General features: G+C 55.2%; 1 protein-coding gene and 1 long non-coding RNA gene across 2 annotated transcripts; both read right to left on the bottom strand.

The window, feature by feature from the left end:
* Positions 1 to 1,900: 1,900 nt before the first annotated feature.
* Positions 1,901 to 3,636, bottom strand: LOC135327586 (uncharacterized). Its single transcript, XR_010387912.1, has 4 exons — positions 3,579 to 3,636; positions 3,090 to 3,143; positions 2,888 to 2,971; positions 1,901 to 2,068 (listed from the first exon to the last, which is right to left on the bottom strand). It is a non-coding gene; the product is annotated as an uncharacterized LOC135327586 (long non-coding RNA).
* Positions 3,637 to 4,205: 569 nt separating this feature from the next.
* Positions 4,206 to 12,311, bottom strand: LOC135327255 (ankyrin repeat domain-containing protein 7-like). Its single transcript, XM_064505406.1, has 11 exons — positions 11,873 to 12,311; positions 10,498 to 10,612; positions 10,082 to 10,255; positions 9,882 to 9,988; positions 9,002 to 9,139; positions 8,313 to 8,461; positions 7,815 to 7,848; positions 7,644 to 7,716; positions 6,888 to 7,061; positions 5,332 to 5,416; positions 4,206 to 4,222 (listed from the first exon to the last, which is right to left on the bottom strand). Exons 1-11 carry the CDS (start codon positions 12,073 to 12,075, stop codon positions 4,206 to 4,208), a joined length of 1,269 nt encoding a protein of 422 aa, XP_064361476.1. The 5' UTR covers positions 12,076 to 12,311.
* Between the last annotated feature and the right edge of the window lie 1,925 nt (positions 12,312 to 14,236).

Raw genomic sequence — 14,236 nt, 5'->3', positions numbered from 1 at the left:
ATTTCTGCAATACACCTATAGTCTGTCTCCCCCACAAAAGGGAAGGCCACCCGCTACTAGCAGGGGTTACTTATGTATCCCCATCAGTGGAGAGCACCGCTTAATTTAAAGCTTCTGGGGGATCTTCAGCAATCAGTGGGCAGCGGTCCTCAGAAAAGTTCACTGTCAGGGAACTCCTGGATGGTTGAGCTGCCTGCGCACAAAATAGTCATAGCCTGGAAGAAGGAATTCACAGCAACCATTGATGCACCTGCTGATTTTGGTCTTCCTCCAAAGGCATGCACCTTGTCCATAAGCCAGTGATCAAGTCCTCCAGGCAGTTATGAACCTACAGAAGCATTAAAAGCCACACTGAAGTTCACACCACATTTAAGAGGTATTGCCAAAAAGACATGCCTCAAACATTCCTCCCTCTCCTTACTCCTGTACTATCTACCCCTCCCTGTTCCAGGGAGCAGAACAGCCTTAGCTTGAGGCTGCCCTAAAATTGTCAGCAACCATTGCCTGGGCCGTTTGAGGCAGAGCTGTGAGGCAGAGCTGTGAGGCATACAAATGGTCATCAATGAGCAAAGACAGGAGTAGCTTCTTCATCCACGGGATATCCAAAAACCCCGCCATCTTCACCAAAGGCAAGGATAAGCACTGTGACTGCCTGCCTTCTTCTCTGGCCAGCTGCAGTACAGCCCACAATTACACTTGCACATCTCGTTATTTTCAACACCTCTTCAGCCCTAATTAACCACAACTACGGGGGGCTGTAGGACCAAGGACCCTCGCTCACTAGACAGAGCACGACAACCACTTGCTTTGTGCAGGCCCCAGATGAAAGCGCCTTGCTTCAGCTGCTATTAACCCCTGAATTCGGGATGCCTGGACATTCCCAGGCAGCATCGTACAGGGTTCCACAAATGACACCACAGGGACTCCTCTTCACCTCTTCACGGAAAACAACACACACCAAGATGCCAAGGAGCAGCCATTCTGCAGAGCCTAAGCAGTTCCTCCTCACTGAAGGCTTGTCTCCACCAACTCAGACCAAGCACACCGAAAATAACACTGCCTAGCAATGTGGGATTCCTTCATTAGTTGCAGCTGCGCATCTTTGGAGTTCCTCAAGTTACTTTACAGATTTACACCTTCCAGCCAAGGAATCCATAGCCACTAAACAGGGAAGGTGCTCAGAGGCCGGGCAACGGAACTCTTGCCACAGTCCGAGGATGCCAGTTAGGGCTCGGCGACAAAGCGCTTGGCACCAAGGCAATTCCACAAGCTAACCTGCAGAATGCCTTTAAGGCAGGAACCCCTGAAGCGCGGCTGCCTGATGGCTTAAGCACCACGACGGGTATAAAGCAGCAAACATTCAAGCCAGCACACCAGTGTCCAACCTTTACCTCAGACAGTGTTAAGTAGGACGCAGCAGAGCGCCCCATGAAAACTCTCAAAACCAGAGAGCCTGGGAATGGACCAACTGCAGCCAATCACCTGCAGGATGCAGGAAATGACTTCCCCTAGGCTCCCCAGGACAATCTCTTCTGAAAATTTCCCCCCCCACACACAGAGCTAGCCTCAGGAGCTCAGGAAAACAAAAGTCATGACTGGCTTACAGAGGCAGAGCCACGCAGCTCTTTCTGAAGAACTTTGATTCTAGCAGTCTGTTGCTGGACTCTGCCTTCCAGGCTGGCGTTTGCAAGTTCAAGCCTTGAAAAGAAACACAGGTCTCGTTATGGGAAGACACAAGAGCACAAATACTGACACAACAGTGGGAAATAACATCATCTAAAGCAAAAGCTTCTCTCAAAATTGTGCATTAACTTGCTGTGATGCAGCAAGGTAATCCTGTTGCTTTTACACTGTCCCAGAAAGCAAAGCCTTGCTTCACCGTGACAGTTCCTTACCGTCCCACTCGTTCTTCCAGAGGTTTTAGGCTAACAGTTCCTGAGGAGGCTTCCAGAAGGTCTTGCAGTTGCTGGGAAACAGCTACCACTTCTCTTTGTTTCTTTTCCAGGGCCGTCTTCAAGTCCTGAGCACAACGCTCGGACTGAACACGCTGTTCTTCCGACTCCTGCAACTGTAAAACCACAACCAGGACCCACGCGAGTCAGCTGCGTTTTCCGTACAGACAAGGCGACTGCTTCGACTCTCAAGTCGTCTCTCCAAAACCCTGCTGCTTCATCCTCTTTCATACTGGCCTCTCCCATCCCCATCTCAATTTCCTACGGGCGGCCGTAAACAACGCCGGAACACCAGGCCTACTCTTTCAATGACTCGTGATGCTCCTAGCGCCCATGTGGTCACTCCTCCACGGGAAGCATCAGCAACCTCCTGCTGTAGCTCTCTGGCCATACCCTAATGAACTAGTTACATGCGTATGAAGAAAAGGGTAGGAACACGGACTACGTTCTTCCTTTCACTCACTGCATCAGTCTTCAGAGTGAGCTCAAAGATAAGCAATTTTGCCCACCACCAGCAGGCGCCTGCACAACTGAAGACCGCTAGCTATCCTGGTCACCTGAGGACATCTAATCTGTTGGCATCTCTTCACGAGGGTTGCTGTTTCCTAATTCATTAAAAAAGGGCTTAGTATTAGTGGGCTTGAGCAGTTTTTCTTCTCTTTTAAGACAATGCAAAATGTGCTGTCCTGCACAGCAAGAGCTAGGGTCTGACTGCAGATATTACTCTGACCATCAAAGCCAGGGCTTCCTACTTCCAACCCAGGGCTTTCGTCCTTTGCACAGTTCTTCCATTTCACAAAGGGAAAGAAATGAATTCTGCAATACTTCTGAAGTATATCTGGAATCTGCTACTCTCTGCAGTCTCCCTCCTGCACTCATTTGGGAATAACAGCTCCCTTTACACTAACATCTTCACGGGTCTTTAACACAGTCACCTGTCCGTCGTACTGGAAATCTGTATCTGTTCGTGTGGCAGCAGCCTCGTGTCCTGCACGCTTCTCTCTCGCATCTGCGGACACCTGGTTGAGTGAGAACACAAACAAGCAGAGAGTGGGGCAAGGAGTTTCCACAAACACTTCAGCATCAAGCTGCAGGTGTCATACCCAAGCACGACTTGGATCGTCACTTAAGCATTACCTGCCGTTTCACTGCTGGTTCTGCACTCACGCATGCCGTCAAGGCAGGCAGGCTCTGGAAGTATAACAGGCCTTTCAGAACCCAAAACAGTGCTCCAAGCCTACACTGATTTTTTTTTGTTGTGCTTACTGCTTGGCTGCACGGTTCCAAAAACACTCATTTCATTGGGTACCGTGGCAAAGAAGCAGCAACCCTCCCAAGCACTTGCAGAGCCAGAATCTGTACTCTTTCAGTGTTACACTGGAAATCACATTCAAAGGCCAGTTCCTATGAGACCTAGGACATCAGCAGACCCTACTTAGGCACAGTCCTGACTGAACAGCTTGCACAGAGCAGAAGCTGCTCAAGTTCACAGGAGCAGACACATGGCAGAAGCAGCCAAAGGGGTACTGAGCCTCATCAGCGCTAGGGCCCATGTCCTAAACAAGCTCCCAAGCAGTTCCCCCCACGGGGACCCGAGGACCCCACTGCGCCTCTCACTGAAAGCACCTCAGAAAACGAAGGAAAGTCCCTGTCTTCCTCCTGCTTCACTCCTGCTGCCGACGTAACACCTACAAAGGAAGGGAGAAATGACACACCACGAGTCCTTCTTTCACTCTGCTGCTCCCCCCCCGTCAGGCAAGCCCTGCAGCCATGAGTCGGATAACCCTTCAACTACAGAGGAAAAACAGCACTGTCATTCCCCCCCCAGCCCCACCAAGGTGCTCTCGACGCTTCCCAGGTCCTTCTTTGCAGCAGAAGATGCCCAAGCTCAGCATGACACCTCCCACGGCTACAATAAACACTCAACAGATGGTCGGGTAGCATCCAAACGAGGCTCTGGCATGCCAGAGTCCTGGAGTAGGGAGGTTTGGGGGCATCTCCCCTCCAAACTAGGGCTCCAGAGTTTGGCACTCACAATCCCTTTGCACGGTAGAAGAGGAACCCTCAAAGCACTAGCCAAAACATCCTCACATGTGCAGGAAGTCACCAAGGAGCAACGCTCCTTGCACTCCAGCACTACCACAGAACATCTCCCAAAGTTGACTTTCCCTACCCTCAACCTTCCCCCCAGCACTGGCTGGCAAGGGGAAAACTGGGGGCTGCACCATCTCACAAGCAGATCACCACTTCCGTTCACTGACGCAGCACAACTAGCAAAGAAACAAAGGGGATCAATGTTTATTAACTCACCTCTCACACCAGCAGGGGCTTCTGCAGCATTCGCAACTTGAGGCTGCTGGTGCTCCTCCTCTCCCTCCCCTTCAGGTGACTCCTCCTAGAAGAGGCCAGCCAAAAGAGTGAGAAAGAACAGAAACAAGCATCCTCTGCACAGGCAATCCACACCTTCCAAAATACTCCTCTTCTCGGCACCCACGCAGGGAAAAGTTCTGACTTCTCTTCTACGAGGCCTGCGGTTTTTCCTCAGGAACCTCTTTGAGTAGACAGCAATACCCAACGTCCCAAACGTCCTGCTCCAGTTCTGCAAAGCCCCTGACAAGCACTGCCTGCACACAGTCTGACCCTGGCCTCACCTAGGTTACAACAGCCAGGAGCGCACACACCCTTTCCCCCTCCTTTGCACCAAGGAAAACCAACGGCTGCCTGCTTCTCAGACAACCTTAGTCAAGCCTCCTTCTCTTTCCTCACTTTCACACTTCAACCCAAAACAGTGCTCCAAGCCTACACTGATTTTTTTTGGTTGTGCTTACTACTTGGCTGCACGGTTCCAAAAACACTCATTTCATTGGGTACCGTGGCAAAGAAGCAGCAACCCTCCCAAGCACTTGCAGAGCCAGAATCTGTACTCTTTCAGTGTTACACTAGAAATCACATTCAAAGGCCAGTTCCTATGAGACCTAGGACATCAGCAGACCCTACTTAGGCACAGTCCTGACTGAACAGCTTGCACAGAGCAGAAGCTGCTCAAGTTCACAGGAGCAAACACATGGCAGAAGCGGCCAAAGAGGGAACTGAGCCTCATCAGCGCTAGGGCCCACGTCCAAAGCAAACTCCCGAGCGGTTCCCCCCGCCACCGGGGATCCCACTGCGCCCCTCACTGAAAGCACCTCAGAATCCCACGGAGAGTCGCTGTCTTCCTCCTGCTTCACTCCTGCTGCCGACGTAACACCTACAAAGGAAGGGAGAAATGACTGCTGCTCTCCTCCATCAGGCAACCTCTCCCCCACCAGGCCACCACTTCCGTTCACTGACGCAGCACAACTAGCAAAGAAACAAAGGGGATCAATGTTTATTAACTCACCTCTCACACCAGCAGGGGCTTCTGCAGCATTCGCAGCTGGAGGACCACCAGCAGCCTCCTCTCCCTCCCCTTCAGGTGACTCCTCCTAGAAGAGGCCAGCCAAAAGAGTGCGAAAGAACAGAAACAAGCATCCTCTGCACAGGCAATCCACACCTTCCAAAATACTCCTCTTCTCGGCACCCACGCAGGGAAAAGTTCTGACTTCTCTTCTACGAGGCCTGCGGTTTTTCCTCAGGAACCTCTTTGAGTAGACAGCAATACCCAACGTCCCAAACGTCCTGCTCCAGTTCTGCAAAGCCCCTGACAAGCACTGCCTGCACACAGTCTGACCCTGGCCTCACCTAGGTTACAACAGCCAGGAGCGCACACACCCTTTCCCCCTCCTTTGCACCAAGGAAAACCAACGGCTGCCTGCTTCTCAGACAACCTTAGTCAAGCCTCCTTCTCTTTCCTCACTTTCACACTTCAACCCAAAACAGTGCTCCAAGCCTACACTGATTTTTTTTGGTTGTGCTTACTACTTGGCTGCACGGTTCCAAAAACACTCATTTCATTGGGTACCGTGGCAAAGAAGCAGCAACCCTCCCAAGCACTTGCAGAGCCAGAATCTGTACTCTTTCAGTGTTACACTAGAAATCACATTCAAAGGCCAGTTCCTATGAGACCTAGGACATCAGCAGACCCTACTTAGGCACAGTCCTGACTGAACAGCTTGCACAGAGCAGAAGCTGCTCAAGTTCACAGGAGCAAACACATGGCAGAAGCGGCCAAAGAGGGAACTGAGCCTCATCAGCGCTAGGGCCCACGTCCAAAGCAAACTCCCGAGCGGTTCCCCCCGCCACCGGGGATCCCACTGCGCCCCTCACTGAAAGCACCTCAGAATCCCACGGAGAGTCGCTGTCTTCCTCCTGCTTCACTCCTGCTGCCGACGTAACACCTACAAAGGAAGGGAGAAATGACTGCTGCTCTCCTCCATCAGGCAACCTCTCCCCCACCAGGCCACCACTTCCGTTCACTGACGCAGCACAACTAGCAAAGAAACAAAGGGGATCAATGTTTATTAACTCACCTCTCACACCAGCAGGGGCTTCTGCAGCATTCGCAACTTGAGGCTGCTGGTGCTCCTCCTCTCCCTCCCCTTCAGGTGACTCCTCCTAGAAGAGGCCAGCCAAAAGAGTGAGAAAGAACAGAAACAAGCATCCTCTGCACAGGCAATCCACACCTTCCAAAATACTCCTCTTCTCGGCACCCACGCAGGGAAAAGTTCTGACTTCTCTTCTACGAGGCCTGCGGTTTTTCCTCAGGAACCTCTTTGAGTAGACAGCAATACCCAACGTCCCAAACGTCCTGCTCCAGTTCTGCAAAGCCCCTGACAAGCACTGCCTGCACACAGTCTGACCCTGGCCTCACCTAGGTTACAACAGCCAGGAGCGCACACACCCTTTCCCCCTCCTTTGCACCAAGGAAAACCAACGGCTGCCTGCTTCTCAGACAACCTTAGTCAAGCCTCCTTCTCTTTCCTCACTTTCACACTTCAAACCACTATCACATCTTACTAGGCTGCAGTAGCTCTTCACAGACAACATCTGCGACAGTCTCTCAAAGGTCACTGAAAGAAACAGAGCCCGCTTAAAAATCAAACATGCCTGCATCTCCAGCAGTACAGGGGGGGTTTCAGCACCAGAATCGGATTCTTCATCACAGCCCACTCCCAACGCCAAACACCTCATCTGGATAAACAAACAAACAGGAAAAAAGAGAGGGGAAACAGGCGGTGTGAGATCACGCACAAGCCTGGAATGCCATCCGCATCAGGCAGCAGAAAAAAAGACCCGCTTGAGCAACTGCCCCCCCAAGCACACTTGAGGAACCTGACAAGGAGGAAGGGAGAGCCAGGGCATGAAGCATTTCTGCAGATTTTGATCAATAAATGCCCTTCTTCCATATCCGTCACAATTCTATCACCAAAGTTACTGGAAACAAAGAGCAAGGTCTGGAGGACAAAAGAATAGGCAGTCTAGGAGCTGATCAACTTTCACGGTCTAGAAATCTGACTCAGATGAGGAAAACCATGTGGTCGTTTTTCTTGTCACCTACTGCTCTTTCCCCCCACAACAGCAAGACTGCTGCATGCTCTGCTGCGGCTACAAGTCTTGCAGGAAACAGCTCACAGCAGCAGAAAGGGTGCAGGCAGGAGACCGCTTTGCGGGAGGAAACCACCTGCCTGGAAACGTGCTTTCGCTCAAATCCAGACAGGTCCTCCCTGCAAGTCAGTCGTTTCGTGGGAAATGTTGCCTGGTGAGGCACTTTACCTTGGCAGCTAAACAGCGTCTTTCTTTCTCACAAGCAGGAAGGCTGTCATCACTCTCCTCTTCCTCCATCAGGCTTGAAAAGAAAAGGCAAGAAGGACCGCGTCTCTCTCCCGTCTTTCCTCTTTTTAGGCAGGTTAAAGTATTTGGGAAAAGGTACTGTTCAACTCTCACCTTACAAAGTAGCCATGCGAAATGTCGTCTCTCACTGTTCAAATAGCAATTGGCATGATTAATTCTTAGCACCTTTGAATGTCAACAGTGCCTACAGGCATGTAACATGGACAATTCCACAGGCCTACCTGGAGTGAAACAGCCATGCGAGACAGCACGAACAAAAGCATGCCCCAAACCACCGATTTTTTTTTTTTTTTTTTTTTTTTTTTTAAGAAAAAAAGGAAAGCCCCTGTCTATAAACATGGGGAAATCCAACAGGCAACAACCCTCCGAATGGACGGCTAACACACTAATTATAGAAGCACCCTCACAGCCTCGCAAGACATGGGTCCAGTCAGCAACACAGAAGCGCATTTACAAAACTTTAGTGGAGGCCTCAGATGGAGTAGCACACAAAGTCAGTGCTGAACATGATAAGCTTCAACAGCACAAGCCACCAAAAGAAAAGGCCGTGGGGATTTTCCTCCTCAGCTCCTCCACGGTTAGGGATCCTACCTCCGCCAGCCAGAGCACAGGCACCCAATGCAAAGCCAGCAGCTCCTGCTCCAGGAGGCGTGCTAAGCACTGGCATGCCTCTTGTGCCGCCTGCAGAAGCTTCTCCCGCATTTTTCTTCTCTGTGCAGTCTGCCAGGTGTTGACTAACACTGTGTACAGAAAGAAAGGAAATACCGTCACTAAGAACAGCAGCATCCTTGCATACACCGCTTCTAGAATACAAATAGCCATTTATTCTCCATCCTACGCCTATTCAGAGCCAACTGGTAAGGTCGCACACACATGCTAGTTACACACACCCAGGCCCCCTTCTTTCCTGCTTCCCTCCATACAGGCTAGGAGAAAGGGAGAAGAAATGAGCTCTAGATTTGGGGTCAAGCGCTGGTCTGGGCAGGGGCTTATATACACTTCACTTGGCAAAGACACACTTTTCAGACTTTGCGTTGCTCGGACGTGAGCTCAGCATTGCAAACTTGAAACCTAACGGAGCATTTTGGGTGGAAGTCGAGGAAAATTTCCCAATTCACACTTGACACGGGAGCAACACGTACCAGAAGATTCCATCTCGCCCAGCTTCAGCAAAGGTCTCCGTGCATCACTAAACCTTGCTGCTGTTACCAAGCGTGCCCTTAAGCCAACACGCACATCCAGACAACTTAGCAACTCTGACGGTGACCTAAAGCACTTACTGAGCGTGCCCAGAAGTAGCAGCATAATCTTCTGCTGTCCGTCCCAGAATGTCTTTCTGGGAAAGATCAGCACTGTAGCCAAGAAGAACTTCTATGATGCTCATGTCCCCAGCAGAAGCAGCAAGCATAAGAGGGGTCCTAGAGCATCCAAAAGATGAGAGGAAATGTATCAGCCGATACACACGTTTCACTGCCATTACTTTCATCCCTGTTTGCTCCCCAAACAACTACTTCCCCCTTTCCCACAGGCAGAAGGAAAGCAAAGCCAACTACACGGAAGCACAGGAGAACTCGGGTCGGAAGGGGCCTCGAGACCGCTCGCGGCCAAACACCACCCCAAAGCACGCGCAGCTACGAGGCCACACCGGGTTGCTCAGCGCTTTACTCGGTCTGGTCTTCCAAGCCGCCAAGCAGGGAGGCTGCACAACCTCCTCGCGCAACCCGTTCCGACATGTCACCGTCCTCACGGCAAAGAAGATTCTCCTCACATCCACTTGGAACCTCTCTCGTCTCAATGCGCACCCGTTGTCAAAGCGAGTGTCAGGACAGAGAGACAACGCTGCCCGCGAGACAGCATTTACATACCAACTACGCCTGGGCTGTAAAAACCCGCTCCTGCCTAACAGCAATGCTGCCGAACTAACGGCAAGTTCCCTGCCTCGTGGCGACCAGACACAATGCTTTCTGGCAGTCCTCAAGGCGGAAGGCGTCCAGTGAGGCATGACAGCAGCCAAGCGCAGAGCACTTTTCAAAAGCCACGCAGAGGGAACTGCTTCTCTGTGGCTACTTGTGCCTTTTAGAGGCTCACGCCCACGCCTCTCCTCAGTCAAACTTGAAGAATACTCAGGAGACCCACACCCTGTTGTGACAAGCCCTTCACCTTTCAGGCTGATCTCGAGTGTGCACGTCAGCTCCTTTTCTAAGCAGGAACTCCACCATCTCTTTGTGATGCTCGGACACGGCAAGAGCGAGGGGCGTGTATCCCACCTGAAAGCATAAATCCCCCCCAGTTAGAAAAACACAGAGAAGTGAAGCAACTTTTGCTTTCCAAGAGACGCCTTACCCACATTCTACGCTTACCTTATTCTGCGCATCAATATGGGCATTGTGCTCCAGTAACTGCCCTGCTAGAGAGGTGTTAGGAGCAAGGGCAGCGAGGTGAAGGGCAGTGTTGCCGAGAGCATCTGCAAGATTAGGGTCGGCACCATGCGCTAGCAGAATGGCGACACATTGTTCTTGCTGGCACTGTACCGCCTGGAAACAACACCGGGAAAAAGAAACATTTCCAGCAACTACGTTTCCCTCTGTCACAACTCCCACCGCTTGCCAACCTCAGAAAACAAGAACGCGGTCAAAGATTAGGTACCGGATGCCTATTCGGCACCAAGCACAATGCGATCTCCACCCATACCCAGGTCACGAATCACCCAAGAGATGGATCGCTCAGTGCTTAACTTCTAAGTCCTACCTACAACAGCATCACATACTCCACGTACCTTCATCAGTGGCGATCTCTCAAAATTATCACGAGGATTGAGCTTGCACTTCCTCTCTACTAAGTACGAAACAACCTCCGCATGTCCATTAGCGCAAGCAAGATGCAGAGGTGTCCTAGAAAGTAAATATATTACATTAACACAGACAGAGAGAAAGCTGAAGAGACCGCTCCTGCCTATGTCACGTGTGTAGGGCCACTGCTTTCCGGTTCCAAAAAACAAGCTTAGAAAAAGTTTCTCATCCCTTCAGCAATGACGGCAGTTGCACGCCCAAAGGCAGAGACCGGCTAGGAAACATCCACCTCACCCCCCCCACTCGTTTATGAAGACGACGTTCACTCCGCTCCGCACCCGGCTCCCTGCGGACGCAGTCCTGCGCCCAGGCACAGGATTCTTCCCGCACAGCCTCAGGCTGCCGCTCTGAAACTGCTGCCCTCCATCCCTCTGCCCAGGCAACTGGCCGCTGCCTCCAGCAGCACTACGCACACCGCCCAGCAAGGACGACCAAGGCTCGGGCGCCTTAAGCCTGCGGCAAGGGAACCTCGAGCTTCCGCCAGCATCGCTCACGTGACAACACCGTGCCAGAGGCTAAGGAGATGGGTTGCAGGACACCATCACATCAGCCCCGCGCTGTGCTTTTCGGGAATTCGTGCCTTCTCTCCTTCCCCCGAGCTTACTACTGCAGCAAACACGAGGACGCGCTCACTCCCAAGGGCCCTCGGCAACACCTGGCAAACCAGAGAGCAGAAACCTTCCCCCTCGACCCTGTCATGCCGACAGCAGCAGAGCAGCCCTCTGTCTTGCCCCCAGCTGTGACTGCCCTTCTCACACAGCGTCCACCCCGAGGGAGCACGACTGCCTTTCCACCAGCCCTCACCAGCTGAAGGAAACGGCACTTCCTGCCTTCCTTCCAGGCAAAGCCGTGCCGTGCTGTGCCGCGCCTGGAAGACAGGAGGCCCTTCAAACTGCCAAACGCCTCAGCTCAAACCACCGCAGCCGACGCGGCTACGAAGGATCCCGCGAGCACCTCGAGAGGGCTGCTGCCACGCAGGCAGCACAGGCGACGCTGCGGGAGAGGCCGCTCGCAAAACCTGCCCCCTCGTTTCCGCCCTCCTCAGCCTCGCCTCGCCTCGCCTCGCCTCGCCCAGCAAAGGAGACCTCTCTGCCGGCAGCACGGGCCCGCCGCAGCCTCGCAGCTGCGCCGGCGCCTCCGGGCACGCGGCCGGGCCGCCGCCGCCACCGCCCCCTCCGCCCGCCGCCGCGGCCACAGCCGGCACCGCCGCCGCGGCCCGGCCCTCGCGCCCGCCCCTCGCGCCGCCCCCACGCTCGCGGCACCGCCCAGAGCCCGGCCCGCGGGCGCCACCGCCCCCCTCACCGCTTCGCCTGGTCCCGCCCGTTGAGGCCGGGTCTCAGCAGCCACCGTGGCCGCCGCACCTGCGCCAGGTCGCCGCTGGCGGCCGCGCGGTGCAGCTTGCCCAGCTCATTCTCGCGGAGCTCGTAGGCGGCGCCCATGCAGGGCAGGGAAGCGCTGCCGCGCGCAGGCGGCCCCTTGCCGAAGAGCCCCAGGAGCCTCTTCATGCTGCAGCAGGGACGCAGACACGGACACGGCCCCGCCTCGGGCGGGGGCAGAGGAGCCGAGCCCCGGTGGGCCGCGGGGCTGGGGGCACCGGGCTCGCAGTCCCCGGGCCGGGGCCGGGGCCGGGGCCGAGGGCAGGGCGCAGCGAGGCTCCGAGAGAGGCGCCCAGCGAGGACGCGCCGGTGCTGCGGCAGCAGCGGCCACACGCTGAGGGCGCTGCCTCCAGAGGCCGATGCGCAACAGCCGCGGCGGGGGCGCTCGGGGGCGTCACAGGGCGCCGCGTGACGCCGCGGGGGCGGGGCTCCGGGCGGGCCGGCGGCGAGTCGGCGCTGCCGCCGCCTGCGGGGCGCGGCCGGGGCGGGGGGCGGCGCTGGGAGCGCCTCGCAGGGCTCCGGCGCTGGGGGTTCCCTCCCTGTAGGGGACGAGGCCCAAGTAACAGCACTGTGAACTCGAGCAGCTGCTCCTGGGACCAGAGCCCCAGGGAGGGTCCCAGGCTCACTCCCCTTGGCTCATTGGTGCCACTGCCCTGAGCCGACGTGTGTCTCAGCCACTCCTGAGACTGGGCTGAGAGAAGGTTCCAGAAGCCCAGGAGCTGGCACAAAAAAACAGGCGCACGTAGGAGCCCTGGGTGGGTGGTTTCTCTCTACACTGAACACTGCTGTTGGCAGGTCCAGTGCTGGATCCACAACTGGCGATTCGCTCTCGCTCTCTTGCTTGCTTTCGGGCTTGCTTTCCTTTTCACACAGTTAAGGCCACCTTGGTTCCCCATAAAGCCGCAGAGCTGAGGCAGGTATAATTGTTAGAGGACCAATGTCCGCCGAATATTTGTTCCATTAAGGTTGATGTGTATGAACGGACCTTGAGTGCCGTTTCGCCCTCAATCCATACCGAGGGGATTTGCAAACCTGGGTCACCCTCCCCCCCTTGTAGGTGGGACGTGACACTGCCCCAAGGCAGCGCCTGTGCTTGCATCCAGGCGAGGCCCCAGTAGCAGAGGACGTGCAGCCTCCTTTCCGGGTGCTGGAGGTTCACGCGCGCACAGAAACGCGCTCCCTCAGCTCTGCAGACTCGCCAGCACCCCTGCGCTTGCAGCTCCTGGCAGCGTCAGCTCGGCCTCTCAGCCTGCCCGCTGCCTGTGCCCAGAGCTGGGGCCGCCTGCTCGCTGGCCAGCCCGGCTGAAAGTCTGCTAGCGAACTGCGCACGCCCCTGTGGGCGCCCGGCGGCTCCGGGGAAATAGAAACACGCTGGTCCCCGCAAAGGCTCCAGAAAGCAGGCAACGTGGTTTCTTCAAACACCTCAGCTGCTACTGCTGTTCCTCGGTTTGGGCCCTTCTTGCCAGGCTTTCACTGCTGCTCCTCCTGTTTGTAAATGGAGGCTTGGGGATTTGGGGCTCCTGGTGTTTTCTTGGTTCCTGCAGCTCCCGGCTCCCCTCTCGTAGCCGTGAAGGCAGAGACGATTGCGACAGAGCCTCCCTGAGCAGTTCTTCGCCTTGAGGAGCGGGAGAATTTGGGTGCAGCGATGCCTGGCGAGAGGGCCCTTGCCTCCGCTCTCCTGCCTTGAGGCCGCGCTTGTTTGGGCCTGGAGCGGCCTGTGACTGCTGCTCCTGCGAGGGTTTGCAGAGCGCTGCCCTTCCTGAGGCCCTGGCGCCCTTTGTCCTGGCTCCTTTGCTGCTGAGTACAGAAAACAGTGTTTAGGTTCTCCTTGTTGCCGGTGCGTTGGCAGAGGAGCCTGCTGAGCTGTTGCTGAGATGGATGAGGCTTCCCGCCGGGCTTCAGCGCTGCAATTGCAGAGTCACGGGAGGGCTGAGGTCGGGAGGGGCTGCGGGAGGTGCTCTGGGCCAGGCCCCTGCTGCAAGCAGGCTCATGCAGAGCAGGTTGCTCAGGGCTGTGTGCAGCCGGGGTTTGAGTGTCTCCGAGGATGGAGGCTCCAGCCCCTCTCTGGGCACTAACAGGCCCTGAGCAGCCTGTGCCGGGGGCTGGTTACCAGCGCTGGCCTGAACCCCAACCCAACCTGCGCTCTGACTTCCTGGCCCGACCTCGGACCTGCTGCACCAGCTCTAACTTCCCTGGCGACCGGGGCTGCCGGCTGAGCCTGGCTGCCACCGCTGAGACTGCCCTGCTCCCTCACTTGCCTACGGTGGGGCTGGGCCTTGGCTGGCGAGGC

Source organism: Dromaius novaehollandiae, chromosome 1, assembly GCF_036370855.1.
Source record: "Dromaius novaehollandiae isolate bDroNov1 chromosome 1, bDroNov1.hap1, whole genome shotgun sequence".
Lineage (NCBI taxonomy): Eukaryota > Metazoa > Chordata > Aves > Casuariiformes > Dromaiidae > Dromaius > Dromaius novaehollandiae.
Note: the sequence above shows the minus strand (reverse complement) of the source record. Positions and strands in the feature narration are given on the sequence as shown.

Bases quoted from the DNA above. Each gene is read 5' to 3' on its own strand.
- LOC135327255 (XM_064505406.1), bottom strand. From the start codon at position 12,075: ATGAAGAGGCTCCTGGGGCTCTTCGGCAAGGGGCCGCCTGCGCGCGGC. The intron at 10,613-11,872 runs GTGAGGGGGGCG...TTTACTTTCTAG, and splicing joins GGGCGGGACCAGGCGAAGCG to GACACCTCTGCATCTTGCTT. The intron at 9,989-10,081 runs GTAAGCGTAGAA...TTATGCTTTCAG, and splicing joins ATATTGATGCGCAGAATAAG to GTGGGATACACGCCCCTCGC.